The sequence below is a fragment of the Camelina sativa genome, chromosome 13 (genome assembly GCF_030686135.1).
Source record: "Camelina sativa cultivar CO46 ecotype springtype chromosome 13, ASM3068613v1".
In the NCBI taxonomy this organism is placed as follows: domain Eukaryota; kingdom Viridiplantae; phylum Streptophyta; class Magnoliopsida; order Brassicales; family Brassicaceae; genus Camelina; species Camelina sativa.
In genome coordinates, this window is record NC_141892.1 from 23,071,780 (window position 1) to 23,096,814 (window position 25,035).

Genomic DNA, 25,035 nt, shown 5'->3' on the forward strand with positions numbered 1-25,035 from the left:
TCTAAAATCATTTAGAATGTCAAATTCAATACCCCCCCCCCCCCCTCTAAGTAATTGTGACAATCATGAAGTAGCCTTAGTCTAGTGGCCAGTCGTAAGTCCAACTGTAGAAGACACCACTACACAAGGGATTGAATCTCGTTTCCTATAGTCGTAAGTCCAACTATAGTCCAAATGCACCGGTCTATTGTGGCCCAAATGTTGACAAAAGAAAAATTGTAAAAAATCGTATACTGGAAAACAAAAAGGAAAAATAGATGTTTGATGGAGAAAAAATAAATAATTATAAAAATTAGCTATTTTTGTTTTTGGATCGTATGAAATTGCAATAATTTGGGGTTCGAAACAAAAGAAACAGAGCAACAGAAACAGAGTAAACGAAACAGAGCTAAGCAAAAATTGAAGCATGGAAAATTAAGCAGCCATTCAAAGGCATAAAGAGCCCTGACTAAGCTCGGTTGTCCCTCGTAATCTGCTCCCGGAGCCAAGCAGGTCCTCCCAGAGAGAGGTACGAGTTAAAGCGCCCATCACGTGTTACACTTCCCGCTGTCTCACGAGCCACTCTATTGGCCTTCGGATCAGCTAGGTGAAAGGAGACAGCCTGCATTTGTCGTACCACCTGATAGATTCTGTGGAGAACTGATCTATACTTAGGCCACTCTAATGGTGTAGCTAAAGCTTTTGTTACCGCTCCACTATCTGTCTAGATCTCACAAGACATAATACGTAGAATCTGGAGGTTTTCAAGGCACAAAAGAATACATTGCAATTTTGCTATAATTTGATTTACCATCGGAAGGAATGCATGTCTAGAATGGAATAACACGTCGCCTATATGGTTTCTAAGCAACCAAGCTCCACCCGAAAAACAATCTGCATGCCTCCTGGATAAATGCTCATTGAAAAATAGCTGTTAGATTGAAAAAAAAAAAAAATAATAATTAGGAAAAGTATATTTTCTATAAAAATTATGCCTTAAAAAAATACAAAGGCCCAATGCCCAATTTGTTCTACCAGCTAATTAATGGTAGGCCTGTAAACGGAGCGGATATCCGTTTTGTTTGGGATATCCGTATCCGTTTTATCCGTAATTTGTTATCCGTATTCGTATCCTAAAATTTCGGATATTCGTTAAAAATTCGATTATCCCCGAATATCCGCGGATATCCGTAAATATATTTAAAAAAATATAATATACGTATTTTAGACTAAAATACAGCGTATTTGTATAAAATACCATGTATTTTGGACAAAAATACCGGATATCCGTATATAAATACCGGATATCCGTGAAAAACCGAATATTCGTTTTTTAATTTAGTATTATCCGTATCCGTATCCGAATATAATACAAGGTATCCGAGAAAAACCGGATATCCATTATCCGTTTTAAAATTTAGCACTATTCGTATTCGTATCCATATCCGTTTTATCCGCTATTTCACTATTCGTATTTGTATCAGTTTGTCCGGATATCTGTTTTTTCGGAGCGAATTCGGATACAAATACGGATATCCGCGGATAGCGGATAATAATCTCAGGCCTAATTAATGGTATTAGTAATATTAGATTAGTTTTTTTTTTGTTTTCTATGGTTTTTGCTTTACTAATTTAAATTTATTTTCAATATTTACCACATGTCAACATATAATTGCACAATTGCAAAAGTGAGATAAAAGATAATCTTGCTACATGGAGATGTTATCTTATAATTTTACAAATGATTTGTGATTTGCAAGATAAAAGATAAGATTTCACAAGTGATTTGTGATTTCTAAGATAAAAAAAAAAAAAAGATAAGACTAATCACATAAATAGCCCCAAATCCAAAACAACACTGTTAGAAGTTGAAAGTTGAAAGTTGAAACTGAGAGACAACAAATCCTAATCAAGTCTTAAGGATGCTGCCACTGTCGTCCTCCCGTCAAAGTCCTCCGCCATTTCCTAAAATGGCATCACCTTCTTCGCTGTCACCTGCCACCGTCTCACGTAGAGGGTTTGTTACTCTTAAAACATTTTATTACAAGTTATAATATTCAATTATATTTGTTTAGAGAAGTTCGAGAGTGTTTTTCTTTTATTCGGAATAATTAAACCTGAATCGAATCTGAAGTGAATCTATTGTAAAGAGGTTTCTATGATATTAATAGATTTTGTAGAATCGGAAACATTTCAGTTTTTTAAGAAACGTTTCCCAAGTAAAGAATTTTTGTTTTTTATTTATTTATTTTATATTTATTGTGTTAGTTAGATGATCATTTCAGGGTTTTTTTTTCTTCACTTTGTGACGAATTTAAAGGTCAAGACTGGTCTGATTAATTGTTTTGTAGATCCAAAACTCCGAGCGAGAAGGACCTGGATCCGAGTTTCGCCGACCTTCCATCAGACGTCCTAGGTGTAATAATGTCTCGTCTTATCTTAAAAGATAACATCCATGCATCAGCCACTTGTACGTCATGGTGTAAAGCTGCTGTATCTGTTCGGGTAGTGGAAAAGTATCCTTGGCTTATAAACTTTCCTAAAGGTGACAACTCGGTCGAACTCCTGGATCCATTACAGCGGAAGCTGTACATTTTGAATCTGCCAGAGTTACCTAAATCCACTGTGTGTTACTCAAGAGATGGCTGGTTACTTATGGATAAAACAAAATCGCTAAACATGTTCTTCTTCAATCCGTATTCCCGGGAGCTAATAACCTTGCCAGAGTGTCTGCATGCTTTTGATGAGTTGGCGTTCTCTTGTCCTCCTACATCAGATAATTGTGTGGTTGTGGGGATAAGGTTCTTAGCAGAGTTAGTCGTGATCAGCACTTGTCATCCAGGAGCTACCGAGTGGAAAACTGATACCATCCCTTGTTATCTAAGACCGTTTTATAATCTGAGTAACATTGTCTATTGCAAAGATCGATTCTATTGCTTCAACGCACGAGGAACTTTGTTTAGCTTTCACCCATCTTCCCGTACATGGAGTTATATGTGTGCAGATAAACTGGAATGCCCGTATCAATATGATAGAGAGAAATATGGATGGAGTGAGAAAGGAGTTTCTTTGATCGAGAAGAAAGGAGAGCTTTTTGTCATGTTTACTAGCAGCAACGAAAATCCTCTACTTTACAAGCTAATCTCTGGGAAGTGGGAGGAGATGAATCTGACTGCACTTGATAGCTTGAACATCTTTGTCAGTTATTATAACAGTGAGCTGAGAACTAAGCTCCCATGTATGAAGAACGATGTCTACTTCTCAAGGTTTAGTTACAAGGGCCAACGTTGTGTATCGTATTCCTTCGATGAAAGCAGGTACAATCCGGACAAGGAATGGCAGAGGTGGAGAGAACTATGTCCTCCTCAAAGCATATGGATCGATTCGCCTCCTCAGGATGTGTTAGACCTTTTGATGAAATAGATAAGAAGTCAGGATTTTGGGACTTCTCTCATTGTTGTGTTGTTGTTTAATTACCAGAACAGTTTCGGTCTTTGTAAATGTCTTCTTTTTCTAAAGTTGACAGTGAACCATTTCTGATTCTCCCTTGCCTTTGTTGATAAATATTTACATTCTCAGCACAACCTTCAAAGTAACATTAGAAGCCATAGACTTATATATATCAGCGCAACTGTCCCAAAAATGGCTCATAAAATTTGGGAAAAAAAAATAATATATAACATGTCATTTAAGTGAATATAAGGGAACATACAAAGTAGGAAGTCTGGTGCGTGATGACTTTTTCTCTCTCAATAGGCAAATAGCCAAAGCTTTTACTCGCCGTCATTACCTCTCCGGTGTCCAGTGCTGCGAGAGGGCTACGACTTAAAAGAGGCTAGCTGCTACTTTGTTTCTCGGCTTCTAACTCCTCGGCGGGTAGTAGCTTCAAACCACGTTGTTCTGTTGTATACGGCAGCGATATATTTAAGCACACTGATGTTTTCTATGCCAAACGTTGTGTGTCTATTGCCTTGATTAACCATCAATGATGGTGTTATATAGGTATACGACCTCACCACCATGTCTGTGCTCCTACTTAGATAGATTTAGCTACCTTTTAGAACACCTCTGGTTATGGTTAATGATCATATAAATTATCTTAGGACTTAACTTTCTGGTTATGATTGAAGCTTTATTTTTTCTTTGATAAAGATTCGGTGTAATAACTTAAATAGAATTGATGGGTGATAAACTATTTAAATACTATTTTTTTTTTTATAAAGTTTATCTACCTCATAATTTTTTTTTTTTTTGATAAAATGTGAATTATATTATCCGAGGAAAAGAGTTTATTTGCAGAAGTTGCTACAGCCCAAAAAAATAAAAAACCATAGAAACGAAGATTTAGTAGATTAAGGGGTTCTAAAAGAGAACTATGAATGGGCAAACCATTGGGATAAGAGGCGACCACACCCTTTGTGGTACCGTCGCGCTAAGAGAATGTCCCTGACACTTCTATCGACTTGGGAGAAAATCGAAGAAGGGGAGGCCGTGATATGATCATGAATTCTGATGTTTCTTTCCTTCCATAGGTGGAACACTGTCGCTTGCACTGCAATTTTTTTCAAAGTGGTGGAGAGACCAGGGGTTTTGGAAAGAAGCCAAGTGATTAAGGTTGACCAAGATACAAAGCAACAAACTGGTTGACCGAGCTTCCTCAAAATAAGCTGCCAGACTTCCTCTGAGAAGGCACAATGGAGCATAAGATGATCCCTGCATTCAGTTTCAGAGTTACACAGAGGGCATTCAGGAGATACCTGCATTCCCTAGCTCAGGAGCCTTGAGCGGACTGGGAGCTTATCCAGATTTGCAACCCAAAAAGTGAAGGCATGTTTAGGCACATGGTGTTTGAACCAGACAGCTTTTTCCCAAAATTGTTGCTCCTTTGAGGGTCTTAGCTGATTCCAAGTTTTCTTTGTAGAAAATGAATTCAAAGAGCGATTATCTACTTCCCACAGAAACTGATCAGGGCCATAAGAGAGAGAAGGGGCTGGGACTGAGAGCAAATGATCTTGGATGCTGAGAACTAGCGGATTCCTGGATCTGCTAGAAGGGAGCCTCCAACCGTGAGAGTTTGTGGCAGCTACAACCTGAGCATTGATGGGGATTCCCAATAAAACTGGACCATTGTCCCCAAGCAGATCGATTAGAGGTCCTAGAGGAGACCAACGATCAAACCAGAAACTTGCAGAAGTGCCATCACCGATTTGACATCGGATCAGAGTTTTAGCCAAGGGTCTCAGGTTTAATAAGGATCTACGTCATAATTAACGTCATAATATTTTATCCAAGATATATAAAGATAAATTGAAGACCTAATCACTTAAAAAGCCCAAATCCAAAACGACATTGTACGAGTGTTAAAACTGAGAGACAACAAACCCTAATTTTGTGTCTCAAGGATACTGCCAGTGTCGTTGTCCCATCAAAGTCCACCGCTGTCTCCGAAAATGGCATCATCTTCATCGATGCCTCTTGCCACTGTCTCACGTATAGGGTTTGTTACTCTCTCTCTCTATCTCTCTCTCTATCTCTCTCTCTCTCTCTCTCTCTCTCTCTCTCTCTCTCTCTCTCAATTGTATTGGATTTGAGAAGTTCGATAGTATTTTTTTCTTATCGGAGGAAAATTAAATCGAATCTGAAATGAATCTAGTGTACGTTTCTATGATATTAAGAGATTTTGTTGAATCCGAGATATTTTGGGGTTCTTTTTTTGTGGTTGATCTTTGTAATTTGTGTTGGTTGTATCAGTTCTCGAATCTGAAATGAATCTAGTATAAACGTTTCTATGATATTATTTTGTTGGATCGGAAACATTTCGGTTGTTAATATTTTATTTATTGTGTTGGTAGGATCAGTTGTTGAAATAAAAGACACGACCATGCATGCCTAATTTGAAACTGATTAATTTATTTTGTAGATCAAAATCTCCGAGAAAGAAGGCCATGAATCCGAGTTTTTCTGACCTTCCATCAGAACTCCTAGATATAATAATGTCTCATCTTGTCTTAGAAGACAACATCCGTGCATCTGCGGTTTGTAAGTCATGGTGTGAAGCTGCTGTACCTGTCCGTATAGTGGAAAAGCATCCTTGGCTTATATGCTTTCGCAAACGTGGCAAGTTGATTGAACTCCGCGATCCATTACAGTGGAATTTGTACACTTTGAGTCTGCCAGAGTTAGCTAACTCCACTGTGGGTTACTCGAGAGATGGCTGGTTACTTATGGATAAAACTGGAACGAAAGAGGTGTTCTTCTTCCACCTGTATTCTCGGGAGGTCATAACCTTGCCAGAGTGTGAGCTGGATTTTTCTAAGATTGCGTTCTCTTGTCCTCCTACATCAGATAACTGTGTGGTGGTAGCGATAAGGTTTTCAGAATACTCTGTCAAGATCAACACTTGCCATCCAGGAGATGCTAAGTGGGTTACTGCTAAATTCGGTTATGGAACACGGATGTATTGGCAGAGCAACCTTGTCTACCACAATGATCGATTCTATTGCATCAACGCAGCAGGAGTTTTGTCTAACTTTCACCCATCTTCGGGTATGTGGACTCCTTTCTGTGTTCATAAACTCTCATGCCCGTATATCTACGATAGAGTGCGATATGGAGGGAAGGCGAAAACAGTTGCCTTGACAGAGAAGGAAGGAGAGCTCTATGTAATGTTTGCATGCATGAACGAGATGCCGATGGTTTATAAACTAGTCTCTTTGAGGTGGGAGGAGGTGAGTAGGACTACACTTGATAGCTTGACGATCTTTTTCGGTTTTCATAACTGTGAGTTGAGAACTAATCTCCCACGGATGAGGAGCAAAGTATATTTCTCAAGGTTCGGACGCGATCCCGAACCTTGTATATCCTACTCATTCAATGAAAACATGCACAATTCGAGTAAGGAATTGAAGAGTTGGGTGAAACTGTGTCATCGTCAAATCCTATGGATCGATCCACCTCCCAAGAATTTGTTGGACCTTATGTCCGTTAGCTCTTTACATAACAGTTGAGAAGGTTTTTTTGTTTTGTTTTTATTGTGTGTTAATGTGTAACTGTGGATTTGGGAGTTTTACTGTTGTCTGTTGTGGTTGTATTTACCAGAATTGTTCTGCTGTTGTATATGTTTCTTTTTCTATGGTTGACATCGAACTATTTCTGATTCTCCTTTTGCAATTGCCGATTGTCTAGAGAGAATAATGCAGAACAAAATAAACAATTTTTGAGGAATGAAAAGAATAGTTGTAAAGAAGAAACAAAAAATAATAACTGGTAGCACGAAACAATATTTATATTTTTAAAGATATATTAAATATTAAATAAATCAATCAATAAAATTACTAATACTAATGTATATAAAATAAATTTTATATTTTCTTTAAAAAATAATATTTGTGAATTATTTTTTAGATACATCATATTAAATACTGATAGTTAATATTAACCTACAATAAAAATTTTAAGATACTTTAAAATATTCTTTAGTTTTTATTTACGATATAATCATCTTTTAAATTTATTTTACTATTAGTAGAATTTCCAAATAAACCATTCAGAATAATTTAACATGAAATTTTGTATTAAATATATTTTCTGCCAATATACTGTGAAAAATAAGAATATTATTGTATTATAAGATTGAAATATTATTAATAAACATAGTTTTATTTATTATAAAATAAAAACCAAATTTTAATATTTGTTCTTTTTTTCTATTTGTACCTCATCAATTTTAGGAAAGAACATTTTTATTTTGTTGTTCCTCATTTTATGAGAATGTAGAAAAATGATGAGGAAATAATATTTCTTATAAATGGTAAAAATTTTGAGGAATGAAGAAGAATATTATATTTCTTCTCGTTCTTTTCCTAAATTAATAAAAGACTCAAAACAAACCTAAAAACTATTGTTCAAACCTATAAAATGCAGACACATCACTAATAACGGTCCGCAGTTTAACGATGGGTGGGAGAAGCCAAGGAAATTTGTTAAAAGAGCACTAGACTTCCCAAAGGTTGATCATGGTGAGCGTGGTTTTATTGCTCAGGATCGTGTTGTGGAGAATGGTGGTGGGAGACATCAGGGTTGGGTTCAGAAGAGGAGTTTTTCTGTAAGTGGGGCTGAAGCCAGTGAACACCGAGGAAAGGGAGGCCCTCCGGTTCCTATGTGAGAGTCAATGGCTCACTTTCCTAAACTCCAGCTGAATAGGAAGGGAACTGGATCAGTTTGGCCTAAGCCGCTGTACAAGGCTAAGCAGGGTGGTAGGGAGCAGAACGTTCATGGTTCTGATATGGTTGGCTCATTGGTACCAATTTTGGAAGATCCTCAGGTGGATACGGTATCGACAAAAGTTCTAACCAAGGTTGTTGGTGAGTCCTCGACTAGCTTAGATTTTCGGTAGAGAATGATGATTTGCTAGAAGAGGGTGAGTATCCGGATATGGTTCTCAAGGAGAAGGTTGATGGTGAGACTGCAATTTTCGGATATGGAGACAACTTCTAATGGTGAGGAGGCAACTATTCCTCAAGGTATTTCTCTTGTCCCTTTCGTGTCTTCTAAGGCTTTGGGTGAGGTGATTAAGGCTATGAAAGCGATTAATCTGGGGTATCCGCTAGGTAGAAATAAGAATATTGGTTTTCTGCATGTGAATAAAGGACCTAGTGGCACACGCAAACAAAATGTATTACCTTTGGCCTCTCCTGGCAAACGGCTGATGGCTAAAGTGTTATGTAAATCTGCAGGTGACGGGTTCAAACAGAGGGCCCTAGGTAAGCAAGCCCATAAGATCAAGGATGGTCTCACTACGGGAGGTGGGTTTCGTCTAGTTTAGAAAGGGATGGTGCCGCTCCTGAAACCACCGGCTCAAACGTGAAGGTCCTGAGTTGGAACTGTCAGGGTATTGGGACAGACCTGACAGAGGAGTATTTGGGAGATTTGTGGAAAAAACATCATCCATATATTTTATTTTTATCAGAAACAAAAAAATGTTCTTCTTATTTGCAAAAGTTTCAGAATAAATTTGGTTATGATAATTTGTATTTTGTTGAATCTTACGGGTCCCGTGGTGGTTTAGCTATCTTTTATATGAATAAAATAAAACTTTTTATTTTATTTGAAAGTAATCGGTTAATTGATGCTCACGCCTTTTTTGGGAAACAAATGGTATTTCTGACTTTTGTTTATGGGGATCTCGTTTCTCAACATAGACACAAGGTTTGGGACAAGTTAATTGATATTGGTTCGTTTCAAATGGACCCATGGTTCATGATAGGTGATTTTAATAAAATTGTTGGGAACCATGAGAAAACAGGCGGGGCTCTAAGACCGGCTTCCTCATTTGTACCCTTTAATTCTATGATCCGACATTGCGGTATGTTAGAATTTTCCTGTTATGGTGAGCAAATATCCTGGAGAGGTAATAGAAGGAATAATCAAGTAGTTCGATGCCGCTTAGATCGTGCCCTAGCCAATGTGGATTGGCATTGTCTTTTCCCACATTCAAAGGTTGATTATCTTGAGATGATCGGCTCTGATCACTGTCCCATTTTAGCCACTTGTTTTAAAACAGATTCTCAGCGGCAACGACAGTTTCGTTTTTATAAGCGTTCGTTAGGTAAAAATGGGTTATCTGGAGCGGTGGAGTCTGGGTGGAATCGCACAAAAAATTTTAGGTTACCGTATTTGTGGATAAGTTAAAGAATTGTTGTAACTCGATTTCTTGGTGGCGGAAAATTAATGTTCCTGCTGGGCCGACCCTTATTTCCTCTTTGAAGGAGGCTTTACAAGAGGCAAAAATGAATGATTCGATTTTGCAGGAAAAAATCCGGAGTATAGAAAGGAAACTGAAGGAGGCATGTCGGGATGAGGAGATATATTGGCAACAGAAAAGTAGGAAGTTTTGGTTAAGGGCTGGCGACAAAAATACAAAGTACTTTCACGCTTCCACGAATCAGCGGCAGGCTAGGAATAGGATCTCTGGTTTATACAGCCCTGAAGATGTATGGACGGAGTCGGACTCTGGTATGGAGGATATTGCAACTATATATTTTGCGGATCTTTTTAAGCGGTATGATGTGATGGGTGTCTCACAGATGCTACAAGAAGTTCCTTCATTAATTACAGATAGTATGAATAGGATTTTAATTATGTGAATCGCAGAATCAGAGGTTCGCAAAGCTTTGTTTGCTATGCATCCTGAGAAAACACCAGGACCTGATGGGATGACAGCCTTGTTTTTTCAGCGGTTCTGGTCTTCATTAAAAGGAGATTTGGTGGCTTCGGTAAAAGATTTTTTTCGTTCGGATCGGTTTGATCCGCTGTTAAATGAAACAAATATTTGTCTCACTCAAAAATTTGAAAGGCCGCAAACGGATGACGGAATTTAGGCCGATTAGTCTTTGTAATGTGAGCTATAAGATTATCTCTAAAATCCTATGTTTCCGGCTAAAGCGGTTCCTCCCATCTCTTGTCTCATAAACCCAATCGGCATTTGTTTTTGGTCGCTTAATCACAAATAATATTCTGGTTGCCTAGGATATGTTTCATTGCTTAAATACAAATCCTCGATGTAAGACATATTTCCTCGCCTTCAAGACAAATATGAGTAAAGCTTATGATCATGTCGAATGGGATTTCTTAGAAGCGGTTATGATTAAAATGGGGTTTGATAGGAAATGGATCTCCTGGATTATGTGGTGTGTATCATCGGTTTCGTATCAAGTCCTCCTTAATGGACAGCCTCGGGGCTCTATTAGGCCACAGAGGGGTTTACATCAGGGAGACCCTTTATCTCCTTATTTGTTCATTATCTGCACGGAGGTTTTAATTGCCAATATTAAGAAGGCTGAAAGAGAGAATAGAATCACCGACATTAAGTTGGCTCGGGACTGTCCCCCTATCTCACACCTGTTGTTTGCAGATGATAGTTTGATTTTCTGTAGAGCAGAGGCGGCGGAATGTACTACGGTTATGGAAATTATAGGAGATTACGGGAAAGCGTCGGGACAAGAGGTGAATATGGAGAAATCTTTCATCATGTTTGGTAAGAAAGTCTCGCCTGATAGAAGAAATCATCTAAAAGCTGTAATGGCTATCGTCAAAGAAGGTGGTATGGGTTCGTATTTGGGTATTCCCGAGAATCTACAGGGCTCGAGAACTAAGGTTTTTAGTTATGTTAATGAGCATTTGCATGATCGAGTGAATGGTTGGTCTGCCAAGTATTTATCGAAAGGTGGTAAGGAAGTAATGATTAAGTCGGTAGCGTTGGCTCTTCCAACCCATGTCATGTCTTGCTATAAATTACCGCAGGAGCTAACGTCTAAATTAACTAGTGCTATTTCAAATTTTTGGTGGAAGTCGAATGATAAGGCACGTAGCATGCATTGGATAGCCTAGGATAAGTTTTGTAAGGATAAACGTGATGGTGGTGTGGGTTTCCGATCACTGGAAAAATTCAATGATGCAATGCTGGCAAAGCAGTATCGGCAGTTAATACATTTTTCTGAATTCCATGATGGCTCGGGTCTTGCGAGGTAGATACTTTTGAAAGAAACATCCTTTGAAGTCCAATAAGACATATTCCCCTTCCTTTGCTTGGAGTGAGTATTTAGTCAACTAAAGGTTTGGTGGAACATGGATCAAGGTGGGCGATAGGTTTGGGCTGTCAGGTTTCGGTCTGACGAGATCCTTGGATACCGGATAATCAGCCAAGACCAGCTAATGGTCGAGGAAGATTGTTACATCCCAATCTAATGGTTCATCATTTGATTAATCCAATTACTAAGGAGTGGCATATGCCAATCCTCGAGGAGTTTATGGACCCGCCGAATATCCAGATTATTCAAACTATGGAGATCAATAAAGTATTTAAACCAGATAAACTGATTTGGCACTATACCAATCAGGGAAATATTCTGTAAAATCGGGTTATCAGCTCGCCCGGGAATTAATTAAGGAGGTTGAATATGGGCCTTCGTGCACGACACTTAAGGCATAGGCTTGGAGACTTGAGGTTCCCCCGAAGATTCAACAGTTTTTCTGGCAGATTGCTTCCGGTTCCCTTCCTGTGATGGAGCTTCTGGCTTGTTGGGGTGTACGGTGTGACACCTTATGTAAATGATTTATTTCGGATACGGAGACTATAAATCACGCTCTTTTTGAGTGTTCCCATTCGCGTCGGATTTGGGACTTATCCCCGATTGACTTAAATTCTGGGTGTTTTCCCTACGGATCCATATATTCGGACCTATATTTTTTTTTTGGCGGGCATCATCCCAGTCAGATGTGTTTAACATCACATTACATCGACATAAATTGGAAGCTGAAAAACAAGATCTTAGTGTTTACTGCTTTACCTCCTCCACATACAGGTACACACTTAGCGATGGAGATCCTAGAGAAATGGAAGGTTTGGAGAATTGATAAAAAAAATTTCTCCATCACAGTAGACAATGCTAGCAACAATGATTCAATGCAAGACATCGTCAAATCTCAGCTTTTGATCCGAGATGATTTGTTGTATGGAGGAGAGTTTTTCCATGTTAGATGTGCAGCACATGTTCTTAATATCATTGTTCAAAAGGGGTTAGAAGCAGTTGGTGATTCATTGGATAAGATTAGGGAAGTAACAAATTTTTTGGATCATCTAGACATCGTGAGGTTTTCTTTGAAAAGTGTGTTCAAAATGTTGGTTTAAATCTGAAGGCTGGTTTGCTGACAGATGTGAAGACAAGATGGAACTCAACATACCATATGCTTGACAGGGCTCTCAAGTATCGAGCTGCATTTGGTAATCTCAAAATCATGGATCCCAAAAACAATAAGTTTCACCCTTCAGAATAGGAATGGCACCGACTAAAGCAACTGAGTGATTTTTTAGAGCCTTTTGATCATATCACGAATCTTATTTCTGGATCTACATATCCAACTTCAAACTTGTATTTCATGCAAGTTTGGAAGATCCAGAATTGGCTGACAATGAATGAGCATAACCAAGATGAAGGAATCAGAGAAATGATTGTCCCAATGAAAGAGAAGTTTGATAAGTATTGGGCAGAAGTTAGTGACACTTTTGCAATGGCTACAGTGTTTGATCCAAGGTTGAAACTCACACTTGCAGAATTCTGTTTTGCAAAACTCACATTTGCGAGATCAATTACATAAGCTTTTTGAAGTATATGAGAAACAGTCAAAGACAACACAACCACCAACTAGGACAAGTGGAAATGTTCCACAGAATGATGAAGAATCAAGAGGAAACTTTAGCAATTACAGTGTAAGTTCTTATGTTCTGTTTTGATATATGTATTTCTTATGTTTTGTTTTTTCTGAAAGTTATGTTTTGTTCTGCGGATAGTATTTCTTTGCCTTTCGAAAAGCAAATGTTGTTGTCAATGGAAAGTCATCTTTGGATATGTACTTAGATGAACCTGCATTGGAAATGAATGGTCTTGAGAGTTTGGATGTTCTAAAATATTGGAAAGATAACTCTTCACGGTTTTGAGAACCGGCTTACATGGCACGTGATCTTCTTAGCATTCCTATCTCCACTGTAGCTTCAGAATCTTCTTTCAGTATAGGTACTAGAGTTCTTAACAAATATAGAAGCCGCCTTCTGCCTAAAAATGTTCAAGCACTTATATGTTGTCGCAATTGGCTAAAGGGCTTTGAATCTTATGAAGGAGGTATGTACATTATGTTTTAAAGGTTGTATTTAAAAGTTGTAAAAGCTTAAATTGTGTATTAACATTGTTACTTTGTAATAAATGTAGAAGAAGATGAAGTATATAATGGTGAAGATGAGACCGAAGTTGTTGTAGATGATAAAGATGTTGATGGACAACAAGTTTGAGTTGTTGCAGGTTTTTGAGAGTTTGTGTCGGAGTGTTGTTGCAGGTTTTTGAGAGCTTGAGTCTGAGCTATGTTGCAGGTTTTTCAGATCTTGAGTCTGAGCTGTGTCTCAAGTTTTTTAGAGTTTGTGTCGGAGTGTTGTTGCAGGTTTTTTAGACCATGAGAGATTGAATGTTGTTGCAGGTTTTTTCGAACTTGAGTGAGTTGTTGCTGGTTTTTTTGTTTGAGTTCAGTTATGTTTCAAGTTTGACTTCATGTATCAATACGTTTGAGTTTTGGATTTGATTCGCTTATCAATGTTTTCATTTGATTTATGCAATGTTAGTTATATGGGCTAGATGGGCGCGGGCTGGCCCGTTTGACACCTCTACCCAGATATATGTCTCCGTTTACCATGGCTTGTATGGTCAATTTGGAAGAATAGGAATAAAAAGGTTTTCCAGGGAAATGATGCGGAGCCAATTGATGTTATTAATCAGGCGGCCAATGATAAATTGTTATGGGAAGAGGCCAAGTCCTTCTATTCGGCTGCCCTAGATACTCTGCCTGTGGAGTTTCGGGAACCTTTTCCCCGGTGTCAGATCGATGGATCTTGGAAGGCTTCAGATCCTCTTGTAGGATTGGGCTGGTGATTTTGTGACAGTGAGGATACCATGTTGCTAATGGGAGCACGGAGTCAGCCACACAGCCCTTCTCCCCTTCATTCGGAGCTTTAGGCCTTGATTTGGGCGATGGAATCCCTTCTGGCGGCGGACGTTGACTCTCAGCGTTTCGAGACGGATTGTGCAGAATTAGTGGCAATGGTGAATTCTCCCGATGAATGGCCTGCTTTCTCCAATCTGTTGGATGATTTCTGCTTACTTCGACCATCCTTTCCTTCCCACATACGTCAAATGTATGAGCAGACTGTCTTGGGAGATCATTATGTTCTGAAACTTATTTTATAAACATTTATCCTCCTGTTCGGGCAACCAACCTTGGAGTTATTTTCTAAATTAATGTTTGGTTGACAAAAAAAATAATATATATCACAGAACTTTACTACGGGTCAAAATCTACATCTACTAGTATAGTTCTTATAAAATAGATGTTATTTTCTTATGTCATATTCAGCATATGATTTCATGACATAATGTTTCATCCAAAAAAAATCTTTAAAACAAATAAAATAATCACATATATGATGTTTTGAACAAAAATTACAAAATAAACAAAAGGAATTCAACCTGTGCTAGAGCGCGAGTCATATTCTAGTGTCTTATTAACTACACGAACATGCATAAACAAACATGAATTATATGTACAAAACACCATAACTATCAAATTCCGTCGCATTGTTTGTTTGAATCCGTTATTGACCATTATTGACCGGTGTTGAGTGGTGTCGAACAAAAAACCCTTTTTAAAAAAAAATAATATGTATGATATGTATTAGTATGTATAATATATATAATATGTATAATATGTATTAATATTTTGTCGAACAAAAAACCTTTTGTATAATATGTTGTTAAATTTGTATAAATACCATATTAATTATATAATAGAAAAAGGGGTATCATTTTTCCTAAATAAAATATTAATATGTATACAAAATTTTAAATAAATTAATTCAAAACATAGTTGTTAAATAACATATTAAAATATTAATTAAAACCATCTTTTGAATTTACAAAAGAAAATGTATATGTGAAGTGATCTCAGTGCAGTGGCAAATGGTAAGTCCTTAATTCACAAGGTATCATCACACCAGGGATCGAGTCTCGTTCCCTACGAATGTAAGGATTTGGCTAATGGGCCGGCCTGTTGTGGCCCAACGGTTCACAAAAAAAAATGTATATTTGTTATATTATTTTATTCTAAAACTTTATTATATAATATTTTACTAAAATTATGTAATTAATTTTAAATTTTTATTGTTTATTTCAAATAAAAATAATAGATTTAAACCAAAAAAAAATTGTCAACTCGGTCAACGCCGATCAATACTGGTCAACACAGGATTCCGGTAAACAAAGTTCCAAAATTTGATGGTTATGGTGTTGTATACATAACTCATGTTTGTTTATGCATATCTTTATGTAATAATAATAATTCGTATAATTAATAAAATATTTATTTTGTTTGCATTTGTGGTCATGTGTTGATGTATACTTCACGTGGCTCGCAATTATTTGTCCAATAAATTACTTATATAAGAAAATAGTGTATTATTTATTGGTAAAACAAATAGTGTATTATATATGTGAAATAATATGGAAATGAACACACAAAGTAGGAAGTCTGGTGCGTGATGACTCTTTCCCTCCGAATAGGCAAGTAGCCAAACTTTTACTCGCCGTCATTACCTCTCCTGTGTCCGGTGCTGCGAGAGGGCTACGTCATTACCTCTCCCGTGTCCGGTGCTGCTACTTTGTTTCTCGGCTTCTAACTCCTCGGCAGGTCGTAGCTTCAAACCAGGTTGTTCTGTTATATACGGCAGCGGAATTCTTAAGCACTTTGATGTTGTCTATGCCAAACGCCGTCTGTCTATCGCAGGGCCTATTAGGTGTTACAGACTTATAGTTATATGGGGTCTTCGTGAAAATGAACATAAGAGAATATTTCTTTGAACCTTCTTCTCGAGGATAGCATTATAGTTATATGACTGTTCACCACCATGTCCCTATAGTTTATTTACTTCATAATTAACGTCACAATATTTCACCCAATATTTCTAATATAAATATAAATTGAAGACCTAATCACGTAAAAAGCCTAAATCAAAAACGACATTGTTTGAGTGTTGAAACTGAGAGACAACAAATCCTATTTCGGGGATTTTTTGTGTGGTTGATGTTTATTTATTCTGTTGGTTGTATCAGTTTCTGAAATAAAAGACACGGCCATGCCTAATTTGAAACTAATTAAATGTTTTGTAGATCTAAGTCCCTGAATCCGAGTTTTGCTGACCTTCCATCAGAACTCCTAGGTATAATAATGTCTCTTCTCGTCTTAGAAGACAACATCCGTGCATCTGCGGTTTGTAAGTCATGGTGTGAAGCTGATGTACCTGTCTGTGTGGTGCAAAAACATCCTTGGCTTCTGTGCTTTCGTAACCGTGGCAAGTTGGTTGAACTTCGCGATCCATTACAGTGGAATTTGTACACTTTGAGTTCGCCAGAGTTAGCTGAGTCGACTGTTAAAACCAGTTGTTGATCGTCTGCTATCTGGACATGAGGATATAAAAAGATATGTAGAAGATATGTAAATCTATCATAATCATGTGAATGATTTGTAAATATTCTATATGATCTCACTACTTAGGAAAGTAGGTTAAATGATATTCCTATATATATGCTTTTATATTGTAACGATATTATTATGAGAGTCAATATACAATTCTTCCATTCCTAAACTCTCATCAATCTCTAACAGAGGATTGATGTCCTCTTGAGAATCTTTGGATCAGGCCACCGAAGAAAGCCTTAGACTACATGTGAAGATTATAAAAAAAAAAAAAAACAAATGGGAAAGCTTTTACAACACTTTAGGTTACGGTGGAATCGTGGAAGAGTAAGAAAATCTCAATTATCTTAGGGCTTAACTTTCTGGTTATGGTTTAAGACTTTAAGCTTTATCTTTGTTTATTATGGTCATTTGTATCCTCGGATTCTGTTTTTTTTTTTTTTTGAATAAAGACTCTTTGGAGTTCAGGATGCACTTCTTCAACCTTTTTTCCCATGAGCTCATAAGCTTGTCCAAGTCATCAAGTGTGAGCTTTCATTTCGAGATATTACATTAAGTTGTCCTCCTACATTGAATAATTTTGTCATGGTAGCATAAAATATCTAGTATTGACTAATAAGAAGGAAACGGAAGACTAGTATATGACTAGTAACATAGAATAACTAGTAGATGAAAAAACTTTTTTTAATATAATCCTAGATTCTTAACAAAAATGAGGTCTGCTATAGGCCATGAATGTAGTGGGTTTTATAATAGTTTTTAGATTATGGTTTTTAGTTTTTGGCTTTTGATTTTTCAGTTTTTAGTTTTTGCAATAAAAAAATACAAGAAATGTCGTGAGTATTTTCTTAAAATTTCTAATTATGTGAATTTTGGTTTCTATTAAGGATTGTAAAGAATACCCAAAAACTAGTTTCCCTATTCTTAAAATCTTGACTGGAGAAAAAAAATGGATTTTTTAAAAACAAAATCCAAATAATTTTATAGAATCTACTACCATTCAAGTCCATAATCTCTTGGGAATGTGTTTATTACATAGCAGTTAACTTGATCATATTATTACATGATCCAAGAAAGTTTGACTTTTACTTCTGGCTTAGACCAACTCTTATATCTCGAATTTTTACTTTAAAATAGAATATTGTAACTCTAAAATAAAACATAGATTTTCTTCAATGTATTACTCTATTTTTTAATCTAACATAAAGTTAGTACAAAAATAGAGTCAAATATATATTAATCCTATCATTTACTATATTTAAGAGGAAGATATATAGTAAGTTTGGAGCAAATCTTATGTTAGTACATATTAAACTTTTTTTTGACTTGATATGTTGATTTTGCTATATGGTTGATAGAAGAAAAAGAAAAGCCAAAAGTGTGACACTTTAACTCACTAGATATATCATGGTCAAATAATTGATAGTACTTAATTATAATACAACAATACAAAATAATATATTTAAATAATTGTAACATCAGAAATCGAGTCTCGCTCCTTATAAATGTAGAATATTGGCTAATAGGCATGTCTGTTGTGGTCCAAATATTGACAAAAAAAAAAGCAAAAAAAAATTGTGAAAAATCTTTATACTTAGAAAAAAAAAAGAAAAAAAAAAGATGTTTGATGGAGAAAAAAAAATAGTTAGAAAAATGATGTTTGATGGGGAAAAAACATAAATAGTTAGGAAAAAAATATTTTCTATAAAAATTCTGTCTTGAAAACATACAAAGGCCCACTTTGTTCTACAAAGCTAATTAATGGTATTACTACTATTAGATTAATTTTTTTTTGTGTGTTTTTTGCCTTACGAATTTTAATTTATTTTCCATACTTACCACATGTCAATATATGATTGCAAAATTGCATATGTGACCTGTGATTTATAAGATAAAAGATAATCCTGCCACATGGAGATGTTATCTTAAAATTTTATAAATGATTTGTGATTTGCAAGATTTCACAAGTGATTTGTGATTTCTAAGATATATATAAAAAGAAAAAGATAAGACTACCTAATCACTTAAATAGCCCCAAATCCAAAATAACACTGTTAGACATTGAAAGTTGAAACTGAGAGACAACAAACCCTTATTAAGGTCTTAAGGATGATGATGCCAATGTCGTTGTCCCGTCAAAGTCCTCAGCCATCTCCGAAAATGGCATCACCTTCTTCGATGTCTCCTGCCACCGTCTCACGTAGAGGGTTTGTTACTCTCTCTCTCCCAATTGGATTGGATTTGAGAAGTTCGATAGTGATTATTCTCTTATTGGCAAAATTAAATCGAATCTAAAATGAATATAGTGTAAAGTTTCTATGATATTAAAAGATTTTGTTGAATCCGAGATATTTCGGGGATCTTTTTGTGTGGTTATGTTTACTTATTGTGTTGGTTGTATCAGTTCTTGAGATTAAAGACACGACCATATATGCCTAATATGAAACTGATTAATTGTTTTGTAGATCTAAGTCCCTGAATCCGAGGTTTGCGGACCTTCCATCAGAACTCCTAGATATAATAATGTCTCGTCTCGTCGTGGAAGACAACATCCGTGCATCTGCGGTTTGTAAGTCATGGTATGAAGCTGTTGTACCTGTCCGTGTAGTAGAAAAGCATCCTTGGCTTATGTGCTTTCGCAAACGTGGCAAGTTGGTTGAACTTCGCGATCCATTACAGTGGAATTTGTACACTTTGAGTCTGCCAGAGTTAAATAACTCCACTGTGGGTTACTCGAGAGATGGCTGGCTACTTATGGATAAAACCGGAACGAAAGAGGTGTTCTTCTTCAATCCGTATTCCCGGGAGGTCATAACCTTGCCAGAGTGTGAAATGGATTTTTCTAAGATTGCGTTCTCTTGTCCTCCTACATCAGATAACTGTGTGGTGGTAGCGATAAGGTTTTCAGAAAACTCTGTCAAGATCAACACTTGCCATCCTGGAGATGCTAAGTGGGTTACTGCTAAATTCCCTTATGGTCTTTTAAGCAGAGCAACCTTGTCTACCACAATGATCGATTCTATTGCATCAACACAGCAGGAGTTTTGTTTAACTTTCACCCATCTTCCGGTAGGTGGAGTCCTTATTGTGTACATAAACTCTCATGCCCGTATATCAACGATAGAAGGCAATATGGAGGGAAGGCGAAAACAGTTGCCTTGACAGAGAAGGAAGGAGAGCTCTATGTAATGTTTGCATGCATGAACGAGATGCCGATGGTTTATAAACTAGTCTCTTTGAGGTGGGAGGAGGTGAGTAGGACTACACTTGATAGCTTGACGATCTTTTTCGGTTTTCATAACTCTGAATTGAGAACTAATCTCCCATGGATGAGGAGCAAAGACTATTTCTCAAGGTTCGGACGCGATGGCCATCGCGAACGTTGTGTATCCTATTCATTCAATGAAAACATGGACAATTCGGGCAAGGAAGGGCAGAATTGGCTGGAACTGTGTCGTCGTCAAATCCTATGGATCGATCCGCCTCCCAAGAATTTGTTGGACCTTATGTCCGTTAGTTCTTTGCATAACAGTTGAGAAGGTTTTTCTGTTTTGTTTTTATTGTGTTAATGTGTAACTGTGGATTTGAGAGTTTCACTGTTGTCTCTTGTGGTTGTGTTTACCAGAAGTCATGTTTGATTGGAGATTTTGGACTTCTCAATGTTGTGTTGTTGTTTAATTACCAGAACAATTTCGGTCTTTGTAATAAATGTCTTGTTTTTCTAAAGTTGACAGTGAACCATTTATGATTCTCCCTTGCCTCTCTGTTGATAAATCTTTACATTCTCGGCAGAACCTTCAAAGTAACATTACAAGCCATAGGCTTGTATTAGCTTTGCCGGTTAACCCTAGCTAGCTAATTAACATTTATTAGTTATACGAGCGTTCACCACCATGTCCCTATCGTTTATTTACGTCATGATTAACGTCACAATATTTTACCCAAGATAATATATAAATATATATATATAAATATAAATTGAAGACCTAATCACTTTAATAGCCCAAATCCAAAACGACATTGTTTGAGTGTTAAAACTGAGAGACAACAAACCCTAATTTTGTGTCTTAAGATGCTGCCAGTGTCGTTGTCCCGTCAAAGTCCACCGCCGTCTCCGAAAATGGCGTCACCTTCTTCGCTGTCTCCTGCCACCGTCTCATGTATAGGGTTTGTTACTCTCTCTCTCGCACACACTCTCTCTCTCTCACACTCTCTCTCTCTCTCTCTCTCTCTCTCTCCCTCTCTCTCTCAATTGTATTGGATTTGAGAAGTTCGATAGTGTTTTTTCTCTTATTGGCAAAAAATTGAATCGAATCTGAAATGAATCTAGTGTACTGTTTCTATGATATTAATAGATTTTATTGAATCCGAAACTTTTTGGGGTTTTTTGTGTGTGGTTGTTGATGTTATATTTATTGTTTTGGTAGGATCAGTTGTTGAAATAAAAGACACGAGTTCCTAATTTGAAGCTGATCAGTTTGTTTTGTAGATCGAAGTCCATGAATCCGAGTTTTGCTGACCAATTCCATCAGAACTCCTAGATATAATAATGTCTTATCTTACCTTAGAAGACAACATCCGTGCATCTGCTGTTTGTAAGTCATGGTGTGAAGCTGCCGTACCTGTCCGTGTAGTGGAAAAGCATCCTTGGCTTATGTGTTTTCGCAAACGTGGCAAGTTGGTTGAACTCCGCGATCCATTACAGTGGAATTTGTACACTTTGAGTTTGCCAGAGTTATCTGAGTCCACTGTGTATTACTTGAGAGATGGCTGGTTACTTATGGTTATGGATAAACCAAGATCGAAAGACGTGTTCTTCTTCAATCTGTTTTCACGGGAGGTCATAACCTTGCCAGAGTGTGAGCTGGCTTTTGATAAGATTGCTTTCTCTTGTCCTCCTACATCAGATAACTGTGTGGTGGTAGCGATAAGGTTTTTAGAAAACTCTGTCAAGATCAACACTTGCCATCCTGGAGATGCTAAGTGGGTTGCTCCTACCTTACCTTGTTATGGAACACTGATATATGGGCAGAGCAACCTTGTCTACCACAAGGATCGATTCTATTGCTTCAACACAGAAGGAGTTTTGTTTAACTTTCACCCATCTTCTGGTACGTGGAGTCCTTTTTGTGTACGTAAACGCAATTGCCCGTATATTTACGATAGAGAGCGATATGGACGGAAGACGAAAACAGTTGCCTTGGCAGAGAAAGAAGGAGAGCTCTTTGTAATGTTTGCATGCATGATCGAGATGCCAATGGTGTATAATTAGTCTCTTTGAGTTGGGAGGAGGTGAGGAAGACTACACTTCATGGCTTGACGATGTTTTTTGGTTTTCATAACTCTGAGTTGAGAACTAATCTCCCATCAATGAGGAAAAAAGTCTATTTCTCAAGGTTGGGATACGATGGCGAACGTTGTGTTTCCTATTCATTTGATGAAAGCATGAACAATCCGAGCAATGAATTGCAGAGTTGTATGGAACTGTGTCGTCGTCAAATCATGTGGATCGATCCGCCTCCCAAGAATTCGTTGGACCTTATGTTAAGCTCTTTGGATAACAATTGATAAGGTATTATTCTTTTTTGTTTGTTGTGCTAATGTGTAACTGAGAATTTGGGAGTTTCACTGTTGTGTTTGTTTGTGTTTACCAGAACCGTTTCGGCTGTTGTATATGTCTTCTCTTTCTATATTTGACATCGAACTATTTATGATTCTCCCTTTGTGATTGCCGATTGTTGAGAGAGACAACTTTGCAAGCCATAGATTTGTATCAGCTTTGCAATATGTTCATTAGAAGAAATAGAGATTTCCGTAGATGTATGAAATTTATATCTCGTTGCACTCTAGTAAACATCATGAAGAATAAGGGAATGTAATTTGATTGCAAACTTAATAAATTTAAATATACTTCCATGTTTTGAATTAGCATAGTAAATATATATCATTATGAATCTGAACTGATAAGCATTCTTAAAAACAAAACACAAAATTAGTATTTAAGTATGTTCTTAAATACTTTTTGATGTCAGAATTTGAAGTTCTTTTAAATTAGTATTTATTTAAGTATATTGCAATTATATTCTTTGATGTTAGAAGTTGAAGTTCTTTAAAATTTTATTTTATTTTTTCAATGATGGTTAAGGTTAGACTAATTGTATTATCAATTCTAAGTCTTCCAAATCTTACAAGTATTTTCCTTAGTACCTAACTATATTAGTAGCCTTGGACAATTTGACATAGATAGCATTTTAAACTCTGAAAGTATTAACTTTAAAAGTAAATCTGGGAAACACCACCAGAGTTTTTGTCAAATAATAAAATCTGATATAAACAGATATAAACAGATATAATAAAATATGTAAAGATGGTAAAACATGCAAAAGCTAAATAAAGAAGACATGTGACCACCATATCCCCTTTTACATATTTCTATGGTAGAAAGACAGACACTAGCTAATTTGTGCTATATATTACAGTATGTTCCTCCCAAACTTAAAGTATATATGGGAAAATTATAAAAGTGGTTTCTACTAGTGAATTTATAGTGTACTAAATATAATAAGATTTCCTCCCCAATCTAGATACACCTTCGACATTATAAATCTAAATGAGGAAAACAAATAAAGCACCGGTGATCGATCGCCTAATACAAATTAATTATCTTTGTATACAACATCATGATTCTCTAATTTAATTTGGTAGTAACACTATTTTTATTTATCGTTTTCTGAAAAGGTTAAATTGAAGCAGTAAAAACAAACGAAACTTCATATTAATTTTTTTTTTAAAATAAATAAATTATAATCTATGTGAATTCGTATTAAAAAAAACATTAAAAGAGGTGGTCCTTTGTAAACAATATCTCTAGGGAAAGTACAATACGTATTGCTCGTCTAAATATATATATATATATAACACTCACGTACACACAACACACATAACCTCCACACACCAATGGAACTAAAGCTAACCCATCTTTGCTATTGCGTTCTACTTTTTCTTCCACTACTCTCCATATCCGCCATAGCCAAACCTCCATCATCACCAAACCCTAGCAACAGCATCAACTTCATTGTATCCTCATGCCACGTCACTCGTTACCAAACCCTCTGCGTCAAATGCCTCGCCGCCTTCGCCAACAAAATCCGCCGCAACGAAAAACGGTTAGCTCAAACCGCTTTAGCGGTTACTCTAGTCCGTGTCCAGTCCACGACGATCTACGTATCGAAGCTGACTAAGGCCAGGAGAATCAAAAGGAGAGAGTACTTAGCCGTGAAGGATTGTGTTGAGAATCTTGGAGACAGTTTAGGGATGTTGGTTCAGTCGATGAGGGAGTGGAAGCAAGTGGATGGATCCGGTCGTGGTCGGGACGAGTTCTTGTGGCGGCTAAGTAACGTTCAGACTTGGGTTAGTGCTGCCTTAACGGATGAGACAACGTGTCTTGATGGGTTCGATGGGGAGGTTATGGATGGTGCGGTGAAATCAGCGATTAGAAGACGAGTGGTTCATGTGGCTCGAGTTACTAGTAATGCATTGGCTCTTGTAAACCGGTTCGCAGCTCGGCAGAAGTCATAGATAGATTCGTCTAATAAATTAATATTCTGTCTTTAATTAGGTTTTGTCATATCTTTCTGTTTCTTCCTAGTGTCTTTGTATTCTTCTTTCTCCACTTACTTTTTTTTGGTGATATGTGTAGTCTTGGGAATTTTTGTTGTTTTTGTGATAGTCTTGACTTGAGTAAAGATAACAAAAAATGTGATTTGGGTTTGTGGGGAAAAAATTGTCACATTATTTGGTTGTACTCCTAGCCACATCTCAATATATTTACGACTTGTAATTTATTCTAATTTTTCACAAAAAAAAAAAAAATTAATTGAGATTTCTCAAATAGATTATTCATTTGGTTTTTTAAATTGAGCTCAAGTTGAATATATGATTATTATATCTTTATATCGGTCCTCCTTAATTATACATTTATACTGG

The 25,035-nt window shown here is 36.7% G+C and overlaps 2 protein-coding genes and 3 pseudogenes across 4 annotated transcripts; all 5 read left to right on the forward strand.

Moving 5' to 3' along the window:
* The first annotated feature begins 1,826 nt into the window (after nt 1-1,826).
* LOC147929884 (F-box protein At4g00893-like) lies at nt 1,827-3,543 on the forward strand. Its single transcript, XM_087482751.1, has 2 exons — nt 1,827-1,996; nt 2,331-3,543. Exons 1-2 carry the CDS (start codon nt 1,902-1,904, stop codon nt 3,400-3,402), a joined length of 1,167 nt encoding a protein of 388 aa, XP_087338877.1. The 5' UTR covers nt 1,827-1,901; the 3' UTR covers nt 3,403-3,543.
* A 1,780-nt stretch (nt 3,544-5,323) lies between these two features.
* On the forward strand, nt 5,324-7,140 carry LOC104738414 (F-box protein At4g00893-like). The gene is made up of 2 exons (XM_019234606.2): nt 5,324-5,476; nt 5,900-7,140. The coding sequence occupies exons 1-2, from the start codon at nt 5,430-5,432 to the stop codon at nt 6,984-6,986; spliced, it is 1,134 nt and encodes a 377-aa protein (XP_019090151.1). The 5' UTR covers nt 5,324-5,429; the 3' UTR covers nt 6,987-7,140.
* An 11,970-nt stretch (nt 7,141-19,110) lies between these two features.
* Nucleotides 19,111-20,772, forward strand: LOC104737244 (F-box protein At4g00893-like; annotated as a pseudogene). Its single transcript, XR_015578956.1, has 2 exons — nt 19,111-19,256; nt 19,515-20,772. The product of XR_015578956.1 is annotated as an F-box protein At4g00893-like (transcript).
* A 759-nt stretch (nt 20,773-21,531) lies between these two features.
* Nucleotides 21,532-22,770, forward strand: LOC104738416 (F-box protein At4g00893 pseudogene; annotated as a pseudogene).
* Nucleotides 22,771-23,837: 1,067 nt separating this feature from the next.
* Nucleotides 23,838-24,770, forward strand: LOC104737245 (pectinesterase inhibitor 9 pseudogene; annotated as a pseudogene). Its single transcript, XR_015577449.1, has one exon. The product of XR_015577449.1 is annotated as a pectinesterase inhibitor 9 pseudogene (transcript).
* The last annotated feature ends 265 nt before the right edge of the window (nt 24,771-25,035 follow it).